This window comes from Panulirus ornatus, chromosome 32, assembly GCF_036320965.1.
Source record: "Panulirus ornatus isolate Po-2019 chromosome 32, ASM3632096v1, whole genome shotgun sequence".
NCBI lineage: Eukaryota > Metazoa > Arthropoda > Malacostraca > Decapoda > Palinuridae > Panulirus > Panulirus ornatus.
The window spans coordinates 8,611,570-8,637,346 of NC_092255.1; the positions used below are offsets into that span (position 1 = coordinate 8,611,570).

The 25,777-nt window shown below is 41.6% G+C and overlaps 1 protein-coding gene across 1 annotated transcript in view; it reads right to left on the reverse strand.

Moving 5' to 3' along the window:
- LOC139759038 (venom protease-like) overlaps positions 1-25,777 on the reverse strand; it is a 51,914-nt gene that overhangs the window by 24,602 nt on the left and 1,535 nt on the right. Inside the window, exons 2-4 of the mRNA XM_071680941.1 lie at positions 11,474-11,653; positions 10,534-10,602; positions 9,570-9,757 (exon numbers count right to left, since the gene is read on the reverse strand). Coding sequence (XP_071537042.1) covers positions 9,570-9,757; positions 10,534-10,602; positions 11,474-11,653 — 437 coding nt within the window. The remainder of the gene's footprint in view (positions 1-9,569; positions 9,758-10,533; positions 10,603-11,473; positions 11,654-25,777) is intronic.

Sequence of the window (25,777 nt, forward strand, 5' to 3'; positions counted from 1 at the left end):
TTTCATTTTAAAGATATCCACCCTCCACCGCACAACTCTATCTATAGCCCATGCCTCGCAACCATATAGCATTGTTGGAACCACTATTCCTTCAAACATACCCATTTTTGATCTCCGAGATAACGTTCTCGCCTTCTACACACTCTTCAACGCTCCCAGAACCTTCGCCCCCTCCCCCATCCTGTGACTCACTTCCGCTTCCATGTTTCCATCCGCTGCCAAATCCACTCCCAGATATCTAAAACACTTCATTTCCTCCAGCTTTTCTCCATTCAAATTTACCTCCTAATTAACTTTTCCTTCAACCCTACTGAACCTAATAATCTTGCTTTTATTCATATTTACTCTCACCTTTCTTCTTTCACACACTTTACCAAACTCAGTCACCAACTTCTGCAGTTTCTCACCAAAATCAGCCACCAGCGCTGTATCATCAGCGAATAACAACTGACTCACTTCCCAAGCTCTCTCATCCACAAGATTCCATACTTGCCCCTCTCTCCAAAACTCTTGCATTCACCTCCCTAACAACCCCATCAATAGAAAATTAAATAACCATGCAGACATCACGCACCCCTGCCGCAAACCAACATTCATTGTGAACCAATCACTTCCTCTCTTCCTACATGTACACATGCCTTACATCCTCGATAAAAACTTTTCACTGCTTCTAGTAACTTACCTCCCACACCATATACCCTTAATATCTTCCATAGAGTATCTCTATCAACTGTCTCATATGCCTTCTCCAGATCCATAAATGCAATATATTTTTTTTTTTTTTTTTTATACTTTGTCGCTGTCTCCCGCGTCTGCGAGGTAGCGCAAGGAAACAGACGAAAGAAATGGCCCACCCCCCCCCCCATACACATGTACATACACATGTCCACACACGCAAATATACATACCTACACAGCTTTCCATGGTCCACCCCAGACGCCTCACATGCCTTGATTCACTCCACTGACAGCACGTCAACCCCTGTATACCACATCGCTCCAATTCACTCTATTCCTTGCCCTCCTTACACCCTCCTGCATGTTCAGGCCCCGATCACACAAAATCTTTTTCACTCCATCTTTCCACCTCCAATTTGGTCTCCCTCTTCTCCTCGTTCCCTCCACCTCCGACACATATATCCTCTTGGTCAATCTTTCCTCACTCATTCTCTCCATGTGCCCAAACCATTTCAAAACACCCTCTTCTGCTCTCTCAACCACGCTCTTTTTATTTCCACACATCTCTCTTACCCTTACGTTACTTACTCGATCAAACCACCTCACACCACACATTGTCCTCAAACATCTCATTTCCAGCACATCCATCCTCCTGCGCACAACTCTATCCATAGCCCACGCCTCGCAACCATACAACATTGTTGGAACCACTATTCCTTCAAACATACCCATTTTTGCTTTCCGAGATAATGTTCTCGACTTCCACACATTTTTCAAGGCTCCCAAAATTTTCGCCCCCTCCCCCACCCTATGATCCACTTCCGCTTCCATGGTTCCATCCGCTGACAGATCCACTCCCAGATATCTAAAACACTTCACTTCCTCCAGTTTTTCTCCATTCAAACTTACCTCCCAATTGACTTGACCCTTCAACCCTACTGTACCTAATAACCTTGCTCTTATTCACATTTACTCTTAACTTTCTTCTTCCACACACTTTACCAAACTCAGTCACCAGCTTCTGCAGTTTCTCACATGAATCAGCCACCAGCGCTGTATCATCAGCGAACAACAACTGACTCACTTCCCAAGCTCTCTCATCCCCAACAGACTTCATACTTGCCCCTCTTTCCAGGACTCTTGCATTTACCTCCCTAACAACCCCATCCATAAACAAATTAAACAACCATGGAGACATCACACACCCCTGCCGCAAACCTACATTCACTGAGAACCAATCACTTTCCTCTCTTCCTACACGTACACATGCCTTACATCCTCGATAAAAACTTTTCACTGCTTCTAACAACTTGCCTCCCACACCATATATTCTTAATACCTTCCACAGAGCATCTCTATCAACTCTATCATATATATATATATATATATATATATATATATATATATATATATATATATATATATATATATATATATATATATATATATATATGTATTATCCCTGGGGATAGGGGATTAAGAATACTTCCCACGTATTCCCTGCGTGTCGTAGAAGGCGACTAAAAGGGGAGGGAGCAGGGGGCTGGAAATCCTCCCCTCTCGTTTTTTTTTTTTTTTAATTTTCCAAAAGAAGGAACAGAGAATTGGGCCAGGTGAGGGTATTCCCTCAAAGGCCCAGTCCTCTGTTCTTAATGCTACCTCGCTAACGCGGGAAATGGCGAATAGTTTAAAAGAAAAAAGAAAAAAAAAATATATATATATATATATATATATATATATATATATATATATATATATATATATATATATATATATATATATATATATATGAAGGAATAGTGGTTCCAACAATGTTGTATGGTTGCGAGGCGTGGGCTATGGATAGAGTTGTGCGCAGGAGGGTGGATGTGCTGGAAATGAGATGTTTGAGGACAATATGTGGTGTGAGGTGGTTTGATCGAGTAAGTAATGTAAGGGTAAGAGAGATGTGTGGAAATAAAAAGAGCGTGGTTGAGAGAGCAGAACAGGGTGTTTTGAAATGGTTTGGGCACATGGAGAGAATGAGTGAGGAAAGATTGACCAAGAGGATATATGTGTCGGAGGTGGAGGGAACGAGGAGAAGTGGGAGACCAAATTGGAGGTGGAAAGATGGAGTGAAAAAGATTTTGAGTGATCGGGGCCTGAACATACAGGAGGGTGAAAGGCGTGCAAGGAATAGAGTGAATTGGATCGATGTGGTATACCGGGGTCGACATGCTGTCAATGGATTGAATCAGGGCATGTGAAGCGTCTGGGGTAAACCATGGAAAGTTGTGTGGGGCCTGGATGTGGAAAGGGAGCTGTGGTTTCGGACATAATTTCATGACAGCTAGAGACTGAGTGTGAACGAATGGGGCCTTTGTTGTCTTTTCCTAGCGCTACCTCGCACACATGAGGGGGGGAGGGAGATGTCATTTCACGTGTGGCGAGGTGGCGATGGGAATAAATACAGGCAGACATTATGAATTATGTACATGTGTATATATGTATATGTCTGTGTGTGTATATATATATGTACATTGAGATGTATAGGTATGTATATTTGCGTGTGTGGACGTGTATGTATATACATGCGTATGGGGGTGGGTTGGGCCATTTCTCTCGTCTGTTTCCTTGCGCTACCTCGCAAACGCGGGAGACAGCGACAAAGCGAAATAAATAAATAAATGAATATATATATATATATATATATATATATATATATATATATATATATATATATATATATATATATATATATATATATATATATATTATCCCCTAAGTGTCGTAAAAGGCGACTAAAGGGGGGTGAAGCGGGTTCTGGACCCCCCCCGTATTATAATTTCTAAAATGGGAAACAAGAGGTAGTTAGGCGGGGAGAGCTCATCCTCCTCGAAGGCTCAGATTGGGGTGTCTAGATGTGTGTGGATGTAACGAAGATGAGAAAAAAGGAGAGATAGGTAGTATGTTTGAGGAAAGGAACCTGGATGTTTTGGCTCTGAGTGAAACGAAGCTCAAGGGTAAAGGGGAAGAGTGGTTTGGGAATGTCTTACGAGTAAAGTCAGAGGTTGGTGAGAGGACAAGAGCAAAGGAAGTTGTAGCACTACTCCTGAAGCAGGAGTTGTGAGAGTATATAATAGAGTGCAAAAAAGTAAATTCTAGATTGGTGTGGGTAAAACTGAAAGTGGATGCACCTGGTCATGAGAAAAAAGGTCATAAGGGGTAAGTGTTTTGGGAGCAGCTGAGTGAGTGTGTTAGCAGCTTTGATGCACGAGACCGGGTTGTAGTGATGGGTGATTTGAATGCAAAGGTGAGTAATGCGGCGGTTGAGGGAATAATTGGTGTACATGGGGTGTTCAGTGTTGTAAATGGAAATAGTGAAGAGCCTGTGGATTTGTGTGCTGAAAAAAGACTGGTGATTGGGAATACCTGGTTTAAAAAGAGATATACATAAGTATGCGTATGTGAGTAGGAGAGATGGTCAAAGGGCGTACTGGATTATGTGTTAATTGATAGGCATGTGAAATAGAGACTTCTGGATTTAAATGTGCTGAAAGGGGCAGCTGGAGTGATGTCTGATCGCTATCTTGTAGAGGCGAAAGTGAAGATATGTGGAGGCTCTCAGAAAAGAAGAATGTTGGGGAGAAGAGAGTAAGTGAGCTTGGAAAGCAGACCTGTGTGAGGAAGTACCAGGAGAGATTGAATGTAGAATGGCAAAAGGTGTGAGCAATGAGGTGAGGGGAGTGGGTGAGGATTGGAATGTATTTGGGAGAGCAGTGATGGCTTGTGCAAAAGATGTGGCATGAGAAAGGTGGGAGGTAGGCAGATTAGATAGGGTAGTGAGTGGTAGGATGAAGTAAAATTGTTACTGAAAGAGAAAAGAGAGGCGTTTGGACGATACCTGCAGGGAAGTAGTGCAAATGATTGGAGGATGTATAAAAGAAAGCGGCAGGAGGTCAAGAGAAAGGTGCAAGAGGTGAAAAAGAGAGCAAATGAGAGTTGGGGTGAGAGATATTGAATTTTAGGGAGAATAAAAAGATGTTTTGGAGGGAGCTAAACAAAGTGCGTAAATCAAGAGAACAAATGGGAACATCGGTGAAGGGGGCAAATAGGGAGGTAATAAAAAGAAGTGATAAAGTGAGGAGCTGGAGTGAGTATTTTGAAGGTTTGTTGAATGTGATTGATGATAGAATGGAATATATTGGGTGTTTTGCGAAGTTAGAGGGTTAGGGGGAATAGTTTTGTAAATAGAAAAGATGTAGTGAAAGTTTTGCGGAAGATGAAAGCCGGCAAGGCGGCGGGTTTGGATGGCATTGCAGTAGAATTTATTGAAAAAGGGGGTGACTGTGTTGTTGACTGGTTGATAGGGATATTCAGTGTATGTATTCATCTAAGTGAAGTGTCTGAGGATTGGCGGAATGCATTCATAGTGCCATTGTACAAAGGCAAAGGGGATGAAGGGGATAAATTACAGTGGCATAGGTTTGTTGAGTATTCATGGGAAATCATATGGGAGGGCATTGATTGAGAGGGTAAAGACATGTACAGAGCATCAGACTGGGGAAGACCAGTGTGGTTTCAGAAGTGGTAGAGGATGTGTGGATCAAGTGCTTGCTTTCAAGAATGTATGTGAGAAATATTTAGAAAAACAGATGGATTTGTATGTAGCATCTATGGATCTGGAGAAGGCATAGGATAGGGTTGATAGAGATGCTGTTTGGAAGGTTTTAAGAGTATATGGTTTGGGAGGTAAGTTGCTAGAAGAAGTGAAAAGTCTTTACCAAGGATGTAAGGCTTGTTTACGAGTAAGAAGAGAGGAAAGTCACTGGTTCCCAGTGAATGTCGGTTTGCTGGAGGGGTGCGTGATGTCTCCATTGTCGTTTGATTTGTTTATGGATGAGGTTAGGTAGGGAAGTGAATGCATGATTGTTGGAGAGAGGGGCAAGTATTCAGTCTGATGTGGATGAGAGGGCTTGGAACGCGATTCAGTTGTTGTTCGCTGATGATAGAGCGATAGTGGCTGATTCGGGTGAGAAACTGCAGAGGTTGGTGACTGAGTTAGGTAAAGTGTTTGAAAGGAAAAAGTTGAAAGTAAATGTGAACAAGAGCAAGGTTATTAGCTTCAGCAGGGTTAAGGGGCAAGTTAATTGGGAGGTAAGTTTGAATGGAGAAAAGCTGGAGGAAGTGAAGTGTTTTAGATATCTGGGAGTGGACCTAGCAGTGGATTGTGAATCACAGGGTGGGGGAGGGGGCGAAGACTCTGGGAGCGTTGATGAATGTGTGGAAGGCGAGAACGTTATCTCGGACAGCAAAACTGGGCATGTTTCAAGGAATAGTGGTTCCAACAATGTTGTATGGTTGCGAGGCGTGGGCTATGGATGGAGTTGTGCGGAGGGGGGTGGATGTGTTGGAAATGAGATGTTTGAGGACAATATGTGGTGTGAGGTGGTTTGATCGAGTAAGTAATGTAAGGGTAAGAGAGATGTGTGGTAGTAAAAAGAGTGTGGTTGAGAGAGCAGAAAAGGGTGTATTGAAATGGTTTGGTCACAAGGAGAGAATTAGTGAGGAAAGATTAACAAAGAGGAAATATGTGTATCATTAAATACACAAAGAATTATGATCTTAATATTAGTGATAGTCTCTACAAATTAGATAACTTTATTGTTGATAAAATTTGTAAAATGATAAGTTTATGATACGCTCGTGTCTGTCTTGGACAATCGCATGTTTACCAAATAGCGTTCTAGCTACGTCTCTTCGTTATATATCAACTGACTTATATTTCTCTCTCATGTCTCCCCTGATGATGTGATTATTACACGAAAGTGCACTTGGGAACTTATCGTGTTTCATTTTCCCCGTGGACTCATAGGAATATATATATATATATATATATATATATATATATATATATATATATATATATATATATATATATATATATATATATATATATATATATATATATATATATATTATCCCTGGGGATAGGGGAGAAAGAATACTTCCCACGTATTCCCTGCGTGTCGTAGAAGGCGACTAAAAGGGGAGGGAGCGGGTGGCTGGAAATCCTCCCCTTTCTTGTTTTTTTTTTTAATTTTCCAAAAGAAGGAACAGAGAAGGGGGTCAGGTGAGGATATTCCCTCTAAGGCCCAGTTCTCTGTTCTTAACGCTACCTCGCTAACGCGGGAAATGGCAAATAGTATGAAAAAAAAAAAAATATATATATATATATATATATATATATATATATATATATATATATATATATATCTTTCTTTTCTTCTTTCATACTATTCGCCATTTTCCGCGTTAGCGAGGCAACGTTAAGAACAGAGGACTTGGCCTTTGAGGGAATATCCTCATCTGGCCCCCTTCTCTGTTCCTTCTTTTGGAAAATTAAAAAAAAAAAAAATATATATATATATATATATATATATATATATATATATATATATATATATATATATATATAGGTAGATAAATAGATTGATATCATACAAGATCGCTGTTTCCCGCGACAGTGAGGCTGCGCTGGGAACAGACGAAGAAAGGTCTTGTTTGCTCACTCCATTCTCTTAGCTGTCAGGTGAAATGCATGGAAAAGCCGGCCCCATTGACAACCACGCCCGACAGACCTTACCATAGTTTCCTCTACTTAACTGATATACCCTGATTCAGTTCAGTGACAACATATCGCCCCTGTTTACCACATCGCCATAGTTCACTCTATCCCGTGCACATCTTTCACTTCTGTATGTTCGGGTCTCGAGCACTTAAAGTCTTTTTCATAGCATCTTTCCATCTACAATTTGGTCTACCCCATCTTCTTGTCCCTTCCACTTCTCACACTGAGATCATCTTTGTCAATCGCTTCTCACTCTTTCTCTCCATGTGTCCAAACCATTTTAGCACGCCCTCTTCAGCTCTCTTAACTACAATTTTCTTGTTACCTTTTCTAACCCTCTCATCACTTAATCGATAAACTCTGTTCACACTATATATTATTTTCATACATTTTCTTTCCAACACGCCCACCCTCTTCCGTACATTCTTACCTACAGCCTATACTTCGCAGCCATACAACATTATAAGGAAATCTATACCTTCAAACATACCCACCTTCAAACATACCCATTTTCGTCCTTCTGGATTCTAAACTCCCTTTCACACAATACTCAATGCTCCCAGAACTTTAGCCCCTTCTTCCATCCTATGACTCTCCTCCACTTCCGTGTTTCCAATCTCTGCCACGTCCACTCCCATGTTTTAAAACATCCCATTAACTCCAAGTTTTCGCCATTCAACTTAACTATCTAGACCTAATAACCTTGCTTTTATTCATATTTACCCTCAATAACCTCCTTTCACACGCTCCCAAACTCAGACACCAATTTCTGCAGTTTCTCTCTCAAATCCGGCACCAGTACTGTATCATCAGCGAACAACAACTGGCTCAATTCCCAGGCCCTCTCATCCCCCACAGACTGCATACTCGTCCCTCTCTCCAAAACCTACCTCACCATCCCATCCATAAACAAATTAAACAACCATGGTGACATCACACACCCTTGCCGCAGACCGACCTTCAATTGGAACCATTCACTCTCCTCTCTTCATACTCGCACACATGCCTTACCGCCTTGATAAAACTTCTCTCTGCATCTAACAGCTTTCTTCCCACACCGTAAATTCTTAAGACCTTTCACAAGACATCTTAATTAACCCACCATACGTTTTCCTCAGGTCCATAAGTATCGCCAACAAATCTATTTTCCAATGATTTTTTCAAAACAAACATCTGAACTACACGCCTTCTATTACTCGTCACGACACTCCATCCTAAGCTGATGCGCTAAGCATGCCACTATCCTCTCAGTTAAGAGTTCCCCCTTCACCTTGCCAAGTAAACTCAACAGACTTATAACTCTGTAATTCGAACTTTCACTCCTGCCCTTTTCCTTCATACAAAAAGCACTACACACGCATTTTGTTAGTCCTCAGGCACGATACCTAGAGCTAAGCATACACTGAAAATCCTGGCTAATCAATCAAATTTTTTGTCAATTCGTTATAGATTGAAAATGCAATACCTTCCTACTGCTTTGCTACACTTAAACTTTTGCCGGTTTTCACAACTCTCCTCTCACCAAACCATTTGCTATAACTCTCTCACTCCAGTTAGCAACTCATTCCAAACACTCCAAATCTACTTCCTTGTCACCTGACACGTTCGACAGCCCTTCAGAATACTCACTCCGCCTCTTTGACTGTTACCACTTCTCACTGTCGCCCCCACTGAAAACATTTTCTCATTCTCCCTGAAGTCCACCACTACTCGCTCATCCCATCTTTGCCACAACTCCTCCTTCAACAGAAGTGCCATCACCTCCTCTGCCCTCACCCTAACCCCTGACTTTACTCCTACGACGTTTTGAGACTTTTTTCCTCCTTCCCCTTGAGCTTTGTTTAACGCAAGACTAGAAGACTTGAGCTTCTCTTCTCATACATACCTCATTATCCTACCCTTCTACCCCCGTTCATGACCCTTTTGGTCGCCTTATACGAAACGCAGGGAATACGAGGGTAATAATCTTCCTCCACTGTCCCCAAAAAATATAAACGAAGGAGGATAACAGAAGATTTTGTGAGTGAAAAAAATTATCAGTATCGTCAGTTGGGATAGCAGGAAAATACTTATTGTTCGTCTGCAGAGGTGTTCATATGCCGGGTAGAATTTGTGTGATTAGTAATCATGAAAGTCTAGTTTAATAATAGTCATCACTGAATCAAACTATACATTCCGTTTATGGAATACGTATGAATGGCATGTACTGATGTGTCCCAAGAATGGAGGTGTAGTAGTTCCTTTGTTCTTGTATGGGACAAAACATGGGAGGCTGTCCTTACCATCCATGGCCAGGCGTTTCTCCTCGATGTGTGGCCACCTACTACAGCCACTTCGTCGATATGTCTATCAAAATCAAAACTTGGGAGAGGAGCAGCCCTCTTGCGGCGGGCTGCTGAGATAGCACTTTCTAAAGTGAGGCCGCTTCCGAAGGGAAAGTGGACAACCTTAACTGCACTTTGTCCACATTCTGTAAAGTGAAGGATGTATGTTAAGAAAGTGTCGACCATTGAAGATCTTTATGACTTTTTATGAACCAGCATTGTTTAGATAGAGGGTAATATTAGTCAGTAAAGGAGGAGTTTCTGTTCATAAATATCTAACACATATATTACCTGACAAACGAACCTCCTGGCTTCAGTCTAGCCTGTCGAACCAGGACTGTTTCACAGGATGGAGACTTTTTTCCCCATTTCCTTATAACCGTCTTGGTGCTTTATATTTCCACGTGTAAGGGATGTGATCACATCACCATGAGTCTAGTTCGGGCATCCCGGATTGAGGTTAGTCAGGAGTGCCAAATGAATGACAGAGGACCATGTACTGACCAGAGTACAATATAGGAAAAAAATGTTCTTATCTAGATATGCTGATTGTCTCCGAATATCAAGAGAGCCTAAGAACTGAATTGGACAGTAGGAAAAGAATGAAAGATATACAAAACATAGCGACAGGATGAATCATTTGAACTTATTTTCGCTATCATTGTTGTATACGGTAGAACCTTATGTCTGCTAATCTGTTTTCTACTGATATGAATATCTCTGAAAACACAGATTTTCCATCAGCATAGTAACATATTTGCAGTATATCTACAACCTGTTTTCTTTACATAATCACGTTTCCTCACTAATATTCAGCCATCAGTCTCCAACACCTACAAAGGACTGTCGTCTATCTACCTATACTCTTCCTATGAGATGGAAACAGACTTGGTAGCGAACTGTAGCTAAGCTGTGTACTCACGCAGTGCACTGTATCCGTCAGGTTCTGAGATGTCTTTGAGGGTATTGCCTGATGTCCCAGTCCCTGTGCCTGCAAGATAAGAACAGTGGTTAATGCTCTTGCCCTAAGCTATAGTTAGGATTGTAATTAGCAGCGTAAAGACGAGCGTTTATTGACCATCTCTTCCGTATCGCTCCCTCTCGATGCAAGCGACACCACTCTCTGTACTGACATTTTTCGCCATTATCACCTCTTGCTTATATCAACACTACATACACTAGCACCATAGTCACCACTTCTACGAATACTATTATTATTACTATTACTACTGCTACTACTACCTTTTTATAATGACCGACATGACATAGGCAAAATATGCCCCAACCACATGCCATCTCGGGTGACAGAAAAATGACAAAAAAGAAAAAGAAAAAAGACGATAGATATTAATCATGACTCCGAAGACGTTTGTAGACTTATCTCTCAAAGGAAGTAAAGTCATTTAGGGAAGAAGGGAAACGAGGAAGAAATTTCCACAACAAATTCATCACAAATACTTCAGTCAAGATTGCCAAAGACAGAATCAATGCTTATTCGAAGGGTAAACTAGCGTAGGAATTTTCAGCACTAACTATCTTTTTGTTAGAGGGGAAAATGATCTCATACTAGCAATCTCAATAAATGCAAGGTATGATTTATATGATCTCATACTACCAATCTCAATAAATGCAAGGTATGATTTATATGATCTCATACTACCAATCTCAATAAATGGAAGGTATGATTTATATGATCTCATACTACCAATCTCAATAAATGCAAGGTATGATTTATATGATCCCGTACTAGCAATCTCAATAAATACAAGTTATAATTCATAAAATGCAGTCAACAATGATAAAAGATGATTAAAATCTTAATTAGGTTTAAACCCTAAAATGAAATTCCACATGCGACCAACCTGTGGAAGAGGACCCAGGACAGCAGACGATTGGCGTGCTTCCTTCGAAACCACATCTTTCCGGTGAGCCACCTTGTAAGACAATCTGGAGTGCGTACTGGCAGGAAGCGATCTTCACGCATCGACCCGGCCTCCCAGACTTGAGCGTGCAGGTGTCTGGCTCATTACCGCTGAAGATCACTTTTTGAGGGAGAGGGCAGCAGCAACAGCAGCAGCGTTGAGGAGAGAGAGAGGCTGGTTAGCCTTGACAAGATGGACGTAAGTACGGTATATCCTGACTACCTTTGGATAAGTATATAACAGATAATTGAACTTGATCAACGTCCAACATTCATATTCATACCGCTAGGTTAGGAACTCCTCGAAACTTCACACTTGTAAGCTTCAATAAATATGTGATATGAGTTAGCTTTATTATATCAACCGTCGCTAATTCTCTTGGTTTATATTCGTTTGCAAACACACTTCCAACATTTATTCAGATAATACTAGGTTTTTTTAGGCCTCAAAATTAACAACCTGCAGAAAACGGGTGGAGAAAAACAAAGGGAAATGACATTTAAGGAAGATCTAATGAGGAGGAAGGCTCCGGTTATCATCAAGCCAGCGCATCTGTCAAATGCAAGTAGGACGGGAGGGTGTGTGGATGTCCGCCCATGTTGTGTCGTTAAGGGGAGGCGGGTGGAACCCACTGGTCTGGAGGCAGGATGTGGCTTTATACGAACTTGTTTAAAGAGTTTTATCGTCCTACAACTCAAGAGTTTTATCGTCCTACAACTCTCTTATCATCAAGCATTTTATGTGCATAACCTACATATACCAGAGTAGAATGCAGATAGATTTACGAGAACAAAGACTCGCGGAACAACAGGAGGAAAGTTTTGCTGGTGAGAATGCGGTAAATTACTGCAGGCCAGGGAGTCCCCAGACCTACTAACGTTTAACATCCTGTTACTGACAGCAGACAAGTTTGCATCAGGAGGTAAGAATTGCGACTTTTTTTGCTTTTGTCCCACAAACTAAAATAGGTGGACTAGGCTTATACTCCTTTTTACGCTGAATGACAATCTGTTTTTAGAATTTTTCTATCAGGCAAGATTTTTAAGTGACGGAGCAATTAAATTTTACCATTACTATATACTACTCATTCATAAAGAAGACTGGTATTACACTTAAAAAACCTACTTCTAAAATGTAGAAGTGTACGATTTTCCGCTATATCTGGCCCCAGGAACATAGGTCATCAGTGTTCAGCAGTAATCTGCTAACATAGAGGGGCTCCACTTTCCTTGGTATCACTTTTCCATGTTCAAGACGTCCTGGTGAAATCTTTCGCCGTGCTCATCACTGACTGCCCCAAGATTTTCCGTGAAAAAGTCTAAGTGCGAGTCCATAAAGTGAATCTTTAGACTTATATTGCACCCCAGAGCTTTATATGAAGTCAAGAGATCTTTTACTTCATAGCAGTTTTCTAATACTTGATTAACCAAAACATCTTTACAAACACTCCGAAGTGAAAGACGCATCTTTTTTTTCAACTTCATTTAGTTCTTTATCGAACTTTTCATCTCGAAGCAGTTCCCTGATCTGTGGTCCTACATAAATATCTTCGATTTTGCATCACTAATTTCGAGGAAGTTTATTCCTCAAATATGTGAATTCATGCCCAGTTTTAGCCGTACCTTAGACGAAACTCATCATCAACCCGAGCTTAATGTGCAAAGGAGGCAGATAAACTTTCTCAAGACATGAAGAGGATTGATGATATTCTTCTTCCGTGGAGTCCATGATGTTCGTTTTGGCTACAACTTTCTTTACAAAATGATTTTTCTTGTCCCGGCTGTCCCACTCACAGAGGAAACAACAAAACTTCGTGTAACCAAGTTGCATTCTGAGTAAAAGTGCCACAACCTTTAGGTCACCACATATATTCCACTTAAAATCCCCTATACTTAATTTTCTTTCAAAAGAACCTTCATGTTATCGTATGATTCCTTCATGTTAGCTGCGTAAGCAAGAGGAACGGAGGGGAACTTACTTCCGTTGTGGAGGAGAACCGCTTTCAAGCTTACTTTTGATGAGTCGATAAACAAGCGCCACTCATCTATGTTATATATTCACGGCCAAGCGCCTCCCTAACGGAACAAAAATGATGGCAAAACATCGGACCATCTTCAGTGGAGAAAAATTCTTTGAAAACGACATGGCGATCACGATACAACAAACTTTAGTTTCAATCTGGAGAAGATTCCAGCCCTTTAACCTGGAACCCAAAAGCTCGGCTTGCTTCTTAAACAAATTCAAATCGCGGACGAGATCATTAAGATCTTGACTCAGCGAATGTGGTTCACGGGAAGAACAGCTTCCTTCCAATGTTAGATCCATAATGTCCTCTACCTGGTCTACTTTCTCATCACCAGACTCATCGTCACTCAGTGTCGTGTTTCTTGGAGGCTCTGGTTACAGGTAATTCCTGACTGTGAGGTACTGGCCTCATAGCAGATGGTAAATTGGGATACTTAACAGTATGCCTGGATTTTGACGCTGTGCCATCTACATCTGTCCGGCAGAAGTAGCAATCCGGAGCGTGATCTTTGGAGTCTCTCCAAACCACAGGAATGGCAAAAGGCATAAGGGGTGAGCCTTTTGCCCACGCTGTGCGAAGCCTGACACATGTGACACAACAAATATGAGGGACCCAAATTTTATCCTGGTCACCTATTTTACAATCAAAGCATTTTTTAATTAGGGGTGTGAAAGAAAGTATTTGTGATATGAATGTCAATTCATCGCAGATGTATCAGAAAGAATTATGACTATCAACTGTTTCTCGGCATCATAATGGTGGATGGGATATCAGCACAACACTTGAATACACAAAAGTACAATCTGTCAACAGAGTGGAAAAGACACTGTTTACACATTGAGTTCTAACTTGCGACTGACAGAAAACTGCTACTCAGGAGTGACCACTGTCTGAATGTCCCAACATTTCCAACTTCGTTCCTGCAGGCTTCTGGTGACTCATTTATCAAGGCTTTTGCACCTCACAAACAGTGAAAATAGTTGTTTGTTAAAATTTTCGTTTCAAATGTTCTGTAGATCACTGGGACATATATACTGTACATAATGATATGCGAGTATGCTGGAACAAAAAAACTATGGGTGATAGAGAAGTTCTGAAAAAATATTTGGATTCTGCATGCAAAAAATACATAATACATTTTTTTTTTAAAGGGACAAAGCCTTTGTTGACCAGTGTAACTTTCAGAAAATAAATAACTCCTAAGGAGATACTATGGGAGGGAGGAGTGCCTATAAAGGATTTGTGGGTTGCTGTGTTCCAGGAAGGGCTGGAGAGGGGAGGAGCCACCTTGTAAGGGTTAGAGAGGAATGTTTGTGTTGCCACTATGTAATGGCTTTTGTCGTCACCTGAGCAGCGTTAGGTTCACACCACTCAGTTCTACTAGTTCCATGCCATCATGTCACCACACGACTACCAGATCCAGACTGCCAGGACACCCCGCTTACCTCAGCTTTGTCATGTTGCCGCAGTCATTGTTACCTCAGCTTGTCTGGTCACCAAAGCCATTGCATTCATGCCAGATGAATATCAATGGCTTATGACAGTCCAAGGCAACCCTTTTGGATCAAGGAAATTAATCCACTTTATCTGCATCACCTTATTAACTGACCGTATCCACTGAGACTCACATACGTGTGTTGTAATTTCTGGCCTTCTCAAGGGGATAATAGACGAGGGTCCGGAGGGTCTGAATCTGCTAGTTAGTGGAAAAGCCTTTTGCTATAAGACTTCCTAGCCAAATGCGTCGTCGAGTGAGGAGTGACATTTTCATCCTACAGAATTTGTCAGTTTTTCGATAATTCCGACAACATTTCTCCACAGACAGAAATTGATGAATTGGATATGAAAGTACCAATATCAAATGGAACTTGGTATTCCCAGGTCAACTTTACCATGTCATCATTTCCAGGTCACCACTCTCCTGGGCAACACTACCAGGTCAGCGTTCTTAGGCCAACATTACCAGATCACTACAGTCACTTCAGTTCTGCCAGGTTCACACTACCAGGTCAGCACCACCTACATCAACAGTGGTTACTCTCGCACCAGTATTGACCACCAGTAACATGAATGTATGAGGGAGGCGTGGAGGACCGTACATAAAGTATATGACACACTCAGGCAACACGACGGACACCCTACATATACTGGCAACACAAGCAGTGGCAACATCCTGGCTTCATCATTTAGGTGCGACTAGACTTTATGCTTCTTGGAATGGCAGGGGTGGCTATGCTGCGTTACACACCGGGCTACAGTGAGACTCAAGGAGGTCAACACTTTCCCTCAGGTCTGTTAGCAATGAGGTTACCTCTCTCTCTCTCTCTCTCTCTCTCTCTCTCTCTCTCTCTCTCTCTCTCTCTCTCTCTCTCTCTCTCTCCCTCTCTCTCTCTCTCTCTCTCCCTCTCTCTCTCTCTCTCTCTCTCTCTCTCTCTCTCTCTCTCTCTCTCTCTCTCTTTCCGTCATACGGGTCAAGTTCAACATGCGATCTCGACATTGTTTTGTGGTTGTTTGTATTCGAGACGTCGATGATGCTAAGATTGGTTTGTTTTCTCATTTGTGGAGATGGAGGTGGAGGTGTGGAGGTGGTCGTCTGGGGGTGGATGTGGAGGTGGATGTGTTGGGGGTAGAGGTGGTTGTGGAGGTGTGGAGGTTGTCGTCTGGGGGTGGACGTGCTGGGGTAGAGGTGGTTGTGGAAGTGTGGAGGTGGTCGTCTGGGGGTGGATGTGTAGGTGGACTTGTGGAGGTAGAGGTGGTTGTGGAGGTGTGGAGGTGGTCGTCTGGGGGTGGATGTGCGGAGGTAGAGGTGGTTGTGGAGGTGTGGAGGTGGTCGTCTGGGGGTGGATGTGCGGAGGTAGAGGTGGTCGTGGAGGTGTGGAGGTGGTCGTCTGGGGGTGGATATGCGGAGGTAGAGGTGGTTGTGGAGGTGTGGAGGTGGTCGTCTGGGGGTGGATGTGCGGAGGTAGAGGTGGTTGTGGAGGTGTGGAGGTGGATGTTAGGACGTGTAGGGGGTGAAGGTGGATGATGCATACGTGTGGATAAGGAGAGAGTGGACGCGTACAGGTGGAAGGTGGAGGTGCGGAACGTGTCGTGGTGGGAGAAGTATTCAGGTGGCGACGGTGGTGGTGGTGGTGGCAGGCCTAATAGGGTGGACAGGTTCTGAAACCTTGTGACATCTGTGGAATGGCGAGAGGTGAACGGTTCACTGCAGCACTCAGTGTGCCCCGCGCTGTGCTTCTCTTCCTGTATTACAAACAGAACCTCAGTGACACGGGGGGGGGGGGGAGATGATGATGATGATGATGATGATGATGATGATGATGATGATGATGAACGGCATCGTCCCCCTAATCATCTCAAAATCTAATTACCAATTACCATCCCCTTGTCCTAAAATAAGCGGATAGACTCCACCCCCCCTCCATCACCTTTCTTTTGTTAACTCAAGAATAAAGCCATTCTCCCCCTTACTTTCTTATTTCAACTAGATACGATTTAACATCACGCTAAAACTCATATACATAATCAGCGGATTTAATCCTAATAAACTTGACGAAGAAGAAACAAATTCTAGGGATTAAAGAGACGAGCTTCCATTTTCCTGTGGGATATCATCATGGCCTAAACATTCAACACAAGGCCTCTTGGAGTCCTGTACCTGTTGGCCACATAAACCACTGTACCTGGTGGCCACATAAGACCACTGTACCTGTTGGCCACATAAACCACTGTACCTGGTGGCCACATAAGACCACTGTACCTGTTGGCCACATAAGACCACTGTACCTGTTGGCCACATAAACTACTGTACCTATTGGCCAAATAAACCACTGTGCCTGTTGGCCACATAAGACCACTGTACCTGTTGGCCACATAAACCACTGTACCTGGTGGCCATAGAAGACCACTGTACCCGGTGGCCACATAAGATCACTGTACCTGTTGGCCACATAAACCACTGTCCCTCGTGGCCACATAAGACCACTGTACCTGGTGGCCACATAAAACCACTGTACCTGGTAGCCACATAAAACCACTGTACCTAATGGCCACATAAAACCACTGTACCTGGTGACCACATAAGACCACTATATCTGGTGGCCACATAAAACCACTGTACCTGGTGGCCACATAAGACCACTGTACCTGGTGGCCACATAAAGCAATATTCGCCGGCCATGACCTGGACTGACGCCTCTTCAACGGTACAGTATCTGTGCAAATCAGATCTTTACCTTATGTGCATAACGGTGACGCAGCGTTATATCGTCTCGCTGTTTGATTATTTGGGTTAACTTGAACGTATACATATACATACATACGTACAGACACGCTTATGTACGTAATCATCTACCTGGACTTATTGCTACTGTACGGGGGGAAGAGGAAAGGAGTCTTACACTTCGTGTGTTCCCTTTCTCTTGAACGTTCTCCGGTGTCGTACAACTTGATGAATTAATGAATGTTGTCTGCTTGAACCGTGTTGTGTGTGTGTGTGTGTGTGTGTGTGTGTGTGTGTGTGTGTGTGTGTGTGTGTGTGTGTGTGTGTGTGTGTGTGTGTGTGTGAGCGCGCTAATACATTCTGAAAATACAGTGTGAATACTGATACCAGAATTAGAAATCAAGGAAGACTGCACTGAATCATTCATATAGCGATTTGTGCAGGTGGGAAGATATCAGCAGCTCATCAGACAGAGAACTCGAGGGCAACGACTTGCCAGAGGTATCGCCTCGCCTCACCTCCACCTGACCTGAACCCATTATCAGTCTTCACGTCTGCATAACTGTGGTGGTCACACTGCGAGGGAAGAACCACGTTTAACTGGCATGTATGACTGGGAGAACAGGCAGTCTCTTCGAAAAGACTCATTTCAAAAAGGGGATCGCATTTCTCTGCCACTGGTAAAAGTGCAGTCTTAGGAGGCCCAGCTTAGAATCACCCCAGGACCAATTTCTAAGCGTCCTGCTGTTACCCAGGATCCTTCTAAAGGCTCGAGCAGCCCAAGGCTGCGTTACTTCCGGTGGCATGGAAATGTAGACCCCTTTGGAGTTAAAATATCTCTGACGAGACACTGTACTTCCAATGATATACACTTCTCAAATGGTGACTTTATACTCGAGTGTAACCTCGAGCGGGCGGAGTCCAGTAACACACACACACACACGCACACACACATATGTATATATATATATATATATATATATATATATATATATATATATATATATATATATATATATATATATATATATATATTTATATATATATATATATATATATATAGATAGATAGATACATAGATAAATAGATAGAGAAGAAATATAAGTCAGTTGATATACAACGAAGAGACGTAGCTAGGACGCCATGTGGTAAACACGTGGCTGTCCAAGACAGACAACGAGCGTATCATAAACTTATTATATGGACAAGAAGGGGAATTGTTTACAAATTTTATCAACAATAAAGCCATCCAATTTGTATAGACTTTCATTAATATTAAGTTTATGATTCTTTGTGTATTCAATAGTAGAAGAGTCAATGATATTTCTCGTGGTACTGGAGTCAAGAGTTGATAACAGAGATGGAATTACTCCAGTCAATACAATGATCATAGTTTTTAACGTGATTAAACAAGGTATTTGATTCCTGTCCTGTTCTAATACTATATTTATGCTGCTTAAGTCTAACAGAAAGGTCCTTACCAGTCTGCCCAACATTTGATTTATCACAATTTCTACATGGCACTTAATAGATGCATCCAAGTGAATTTTCTGGTGAGTTCCTGATTAAGATATCCTTTATAGTACTACTGTTGCTGAAGGCAACATTTACAATAAAGGATTTAAGCAACATGGGAAGTAAAGTAAAATTATTATCAAAAGGGAGAACTAAAAGATTCTTTATGTCAATGGGAGGTTTGGGCTCAACTCTATAAAACGATTTCTCTGCTAACTTAAGGGATTTATCAATGAAAGATCTAGGATACTTTAACTTAGATCCAACAGAATATATATTCTCAAATTCATCATCAATAAACTCTGGACTGCAAATACGTAATTCCCTAAGGAACATAGATTGAAATGATGATAATTTAACTCTGTCATGTTGAGATGAGTAATAATGGATATATGAGCATATATAGGTGGGTTTTCTGTATATGCTAAACTTAAACTTGTTTCCTTGTCTATGAATCATGCAATCTAAAAATGGTAACATACCATTATTTTAATTTTCTACAGTGCATTTGATGGAAGGTACTAAATTGTTAAGGGGAGAAATGTTTGTAAATTTTCATTTGTTGGCCAAACACAAAGAACATCATCTACATACCTAAACCAAATTGCATTAGAAGGTAAGATATCCTTTAGTAATTTTGTTTCAAAGAATTCTATATAAAGATTACTTAGTACAGGTGAAAGAGGGTTTCTAATTGCCATACCAAACTTTTGAGCATAATATTCTCCATCGAACTGAAATTCACATTCTTTTATACACAATTCTATCAGTTCAATGAAAACAGACTTTGAAACAGGTATATGAATATCATCCAAAACATCAAATAAATGTTCTAAAAGGTCATCAACTGGAACTTTAGTGAAAAGTGAGGAAACATCAAAGCTAACAAGTTTGAAATCAAAATTAACAATGATATTGTTAAGCGTGTTAATTAAATCTACATTGTTCGTGATATTAGAATTTGATATCTTACCCACTAAAGGGCTTAATAAAGAAACTAACTATTTTGACAGTTTATATGTGATGAAGCCTACTGAACTCACTATAGGTCTTGTTAGAAAATTTTGTTCATGTGTATTGATAAGTCCATACATATATGGCAATGAAGGTGACAAAGATGATAAACCTTTTGATAAGAGAATCATTACCTTTCAACAACAGCTTAAGTTCTTTATTGAAATGGGAATTAACTGCTTCTGGGAGATTCTTACTGTTTAAAATATGTCATCATTTTAAAGATCATTCATTTTAGATAGGTAATTACTCTTGTCCATAATCACAACAGTGTTAGCCTTATCTGCTTTAGTAACATGTTTATCATTGTCTATTTTTAAAGTGTTAATGGCTCCTATAAATCTTTTAGGGCAATTAGGTTCCACTGGTTTTGACAAACTGGCATACACTAAACCCTTACAGATATTAATTTCATCATTACTTAAATTACTGTATTTCTCTAAATTGCAAAAAGACATTGTGACATCAACACAGCTGGCTTCCCTGTTAGAGCAACAGGGACGCCAGCTGTGTTGATGTCACAAAGTCTTTTTGAAATTCATATCAAATATGTATATGTATGTGTATGTACATGTATGGGCGTTTTTTGTTTATATATTGATATGTATATGTATGTATACGTACGTGTATGGGCATTTATGTTTATATATGTTGTTACGAATATGTGTGTGCGTGTGCTCACATGTTCGTGTATATAACGTGAGTGTGTTCTTGTGTATGTTATTTCTTATCAGGACGAGGATTAAGGTCTCCCTCTGAGACTGGCTCGGATCTCACTTCCCGCCGAGCATTAGGCTTAATAATTTTGTTTTGACACCATATGGCGACCTGTCCTTGAGCACCTGGACCCTTATCAGAGGCGTGAGATTAAGTTGTCAGTCAGCTACGGGGTATGTCATCCCGTACATCATCGCTGCTGTCGTAAACAAGAGAACAAAGGAGGTTGAATGGACGGACTTTAGGATCCTCCAACCAATCACAATTGGATCTTAGACCCATAGCCAATCATGGGTAACGTTATAGTAACAGGCCGGATGCTCGTTTTTACATGTAATAAATACCCCTGACACCCGTTGAGCCTCGATTTCTCTCTATCTAGCCCAGCGAGGGAAGTGGTGTCCCCCCCCCGTCACTTAGCCCGTTACCCGAGTGAAGTGCGCGATACAGACTCTACATTGTTTGGCCTCTGTCATAATTTCGAAAGTGTAATGTTATCGAAGAAATTGTTATAAAGGAAAGAGATCTCTTGGTTTGAAATCTTATTTGGAATGTTAAACTCATGTTCAATGTTAAATTCATGTTCAATACTAAACTCATGTTCAGTGTTAACGTAAGTGATTCATGCCTGATCTATGTGCTTATTTTGTACACAGTAGTTCTTTGATTACAAGTAGTTTTAATGCTTGTGTGATTTAATCCCATGACTTTAAGATAGTGTTATCCGGTGTTGTGAAACCTAGCAAATCTAACGTCCCTGCAAAGACAAGGATCAGTATAGTATTTATAACATGTTATTGGCGACCTTGCTAGAATAAGTATTGGGTTCGTAACAATGTGTATGAGTGGATGGGTCGTTCTTCGTCTGTTTCTTGGCGCTACCTCGTTGACGCGGGAAACGGCGATCAAGTATGTAGTATATATATATATATATATATATATATATATATATATATATATATATATATATATATATATATATATATATATATATATATATATATATATATATACTTTGGCTATAAGTGAAACGAAGCTCAAGGGTAAAGAAGATTGATTTGGGAATGTCTTGGGAGTAGAGTCAGGGATTGGTGAGAGGACAAGAGCAAAGGAAGGAGTAGCACTACTCCTGATGGAGTTGTGGGATTATGTGATAGAGTGTAAGAAAGTAAAATCGAGATTGATATGGGTAAGACTGAAAGCGGATGGAGAGAGATGGGTGATTATTGGTGCCCACGCACCTGGTCATGAGAAGAAAGACGTAAGTGTTTTGGGAGCAGCTGAGTGAGTGTGTTAGTAGTTTTGATGCACGAGACCGGGTTATAGTGATGGGTGATTTGAATGCAAAGGTGAGTTATGTGGCAGTTGAAGGTATAATTGGTGTACATGGGGTGGTCAGTGTTGTAAATGGAAATGGTGAAGAGCTTGTAGATTTGTGAACTAAAAAAAGGACTGGTGATTGGGAATACCTGGTTTAAAAAGCGAGATATTCATAAGTATACATATGTAAGTAGGAGAGATGGTCAGAGAGCGTTATTGGATTACTTGTTAATTGATAGGCGCGTGAGACTTTTGGATGTTAATGTGCTGGGAGGTGCAACTGGAGGGATGTCTGATCATTATCTTGTGAAGGCGAAGGTGAAGATATGTAAAGGTTTTCAGAAAAGAAGAGAGAATGTTGGGGTGAAGAGAGTGGTGAGAGTAAGTGAGCCTGGAAAGGAAACTTGTGCAAGGAAGTACCAGGAGATTGAGTGGAGAATGGAAAAAGTTGAGAGCAAATGACTATGGGAAGTGGGGGAGGAATGGGATGTATTTAGGGAAGCAGTGATGGCTTGCACAAAAGATGCCTGTGGCAGGAGAAAGGTGGGAGGTGGGCAGATTAGAAAAGGTAGTGAGTGGTGGGATAAAGAAATAAGATTGTTAATGAAAGAGAAGAGAGAGGCATTTGCAGGGAGGTAGTGCAAAAGACTGGGAGATGTATAAAAGAGAGGCAAGAGGTCAAGAGAAAGGTACAAGAGGTGAAAAAGAGGGCAAATGAGAGTTGGGGTGAGAGAATGTCATTAAAATTTAGGGAGCATAAAAAGATGTTTTGGAAGACAAGAGAACAAATGGGAACATCGGTGAAGGGGAGGCAATGACAAGTAGTGGTGAAGTGAGAAGATGGAGTGAGTATTTTGAAGGTTTGGTGAATGTGTTTGATGACAGAGTGGCAGATATAGGGTGTTTTGGTCGAGGTGGTGTGCGAAGAGAGAGGGTCAGGGAGAATGATATGGTAGATAGGGAATAGGTAGTGAAAGCTTTGCTGAAGATGGAAGTCGGCAAGGCGGCGGGTTTGGATGATATTGCTGTGGAATATATAAAAAAGGGGGGTGACTGTGTTGTTGACTGGTTGGTAAGGATATCTAATGTATGTATGACTCATGGGGAGGTGCCTGAGGATTTGCGGAATCCATGAATAGTGCCATTGTACAAAGGCAAAGGAGATAAAGGTAAGTGTTTAAATCACAGAGGTATAAGTTAGCTGAGTGTTCCTGGGAAATTATATGGGAGGGTATTGATTGAGAGGGTGAAGGCATGTACAGAGCATCAGATTGGGGAAGAGCAGTGTGGTTTCAGAAGTGGTAGAGGATGTGTGGATCAGGTGTTTGCTTTAAAGAATGTATGTGAGAAATACTTAGAAAAACAGATGGATTTGTATGTGGATCTGAAGAAGGCATATGACAGAGTTGACAGAGATGCTCTGTAGAAGGATTAAGAGTTATTGGTGTGGGAAGTAAGTTGCTAGAAGCTGTGAAAAGTTTTTATCGAGGATGTAAGGCATGTGTACGAGTAGGAAGAGAGGAAAGTGATTGGTTCCCACTAAATGTCGGTTTGCGGCAGGGGTGTGTGATGTCTCCATGGTTTTTAATTAATTTATGGATGGGGTTGTTAGAGAGGTAAATGCAAGAGTTTTTGAGAGAGGGGCAAGTATGCAGTCTGTTGTGGATGATACAACGCTGGTGGCTGATTCGGGAGAGAAACTACAGAAGTTGGTGACAGAGTTTGGTAAAGTGTGTGAAAGAAAGCTGAAAGTAAATGTGAATAAGAGCAAGATTATTAGGTTCAGTTGGGTTGAGGGTCAAGAAAATTGGGAGGCAAGTTTGAATGGAGAAAAACTAGAGGAAGTGAAGTGTTTTAGATATCTGGGAGAGGATATACCAGCAGATGGAACCATAGAAGCTGAAGTGAATCACAGGGTGTGGGAGGGGGCGAAGGTTCTGGGAGTGTTGAAGAATGTGTGGAAGGCGAGAACATGATCTCGAAGAGCAAAAATGGGTATGTTTGAAGGGATAGTGGTTCCAACAATGTTATATCGTTGCGAGGCATGGTCTATGGATGGGGTTGTGCGGAGGAGGGTGGATATGTTGGAAATGAGATGTTTGAGGACAATATGTGGCGTGAGGTGGTTTGATATAGTAAGTAATGAAAGGGTAAGAGAAATAAAAAAAGAGAGAGCAGAAGAGGGTGTATTGAAATGGTCTGGTCACATGGAGTGAAATAGTGAGGCAACATTGACAATCGAGTGAAATAGTGAGGCAAGATTGACAATGGAATGAAATAGAGACAAGATTGACATTGGAGCGAAACAGTGAGGCAAGATTGACAATGGAGTGAAATAGTGAGGCAAGATTGACAATGGAGTGAAATAGCGAGGCAAGATTGACAAAGAGGGTATATGTGTTAGAGCTGGAGGGAACGAGGAGAAGTGGGAGAACAAATTGGAGGTGGAAAGATGGCGTGAAAAAGATTTTGAGCGATCGGGGCCTGAACATACAGGAAGGTGAAAGGCGTGCAAGAAATAGAGTGAATTGGAACGATGTGGTATACTGGGGTCGACGTGCGGTCACTGGATTGAACCAGGGCATGTGAGGCATCTGGTGTAAAAAATGGAAAATTTTGTGGGGCCTGGATGTGGAAAGGGAACTATGGTTTCGTGCATTACACATGACAGCTAGAGACTGAGTGTGAACGAATGTGGCCTTTGTTTCTTTTCCTATCGCTACTTCGCACGCACGCGGGGGGAGGGGGGTGCCATTTCATGTGTGGCGGGGTGGCGGCGAGAATGGATGAAGGCAGCATGTATGAATAAGTATATGTGTATATATGTATACGTTTGTGTATGGATATGTATGTATACGTTGAAATGTATAGGTATGTATACATGTGCGTGTGTGGGCGTTTATGTATGTATATACATGTGTATGTGAATGGGTTGGGCCATTCTTTCGTCTGTTTCCTTGGGCTACTCTCTAACGCGGGAGACAGCGACAAAGTATAATAAATAAATATATATATCACACTTCCGCAATTCTCCTTTTTTGAGAGATAGCACTAGGAACAGACGAAGAAAGGCCGCGTTTGCTAGCATCCATTCTCCAGATAGGATGTCCAATACACCGAAACCACAGACCCCTATCGACAACCAGGCCCCACAGACCTTTCAATGGTTTCCCTCGGCCGGTTCACATGCTCTTATTCAGTCCAATTCACGTGCATGCTTTTCACCCTCTTGTATGTTTTAGATTCTTCTTTCTTTTCTTTTAAACTATTCGCCATTTCCCGCGTTAGCGAGGTAGCGTTAAGAACAGAGGACTGGGCCTTTTTTGGAATATCCTCTACTGGCCCCCTCTGTTCCTTCTTTTGGAAAATGAAAAAAAAAACGAGAGGGGAGGATTTCCAGCCCCCCCGCTCCCTCCCCTTTTAGTCGCCT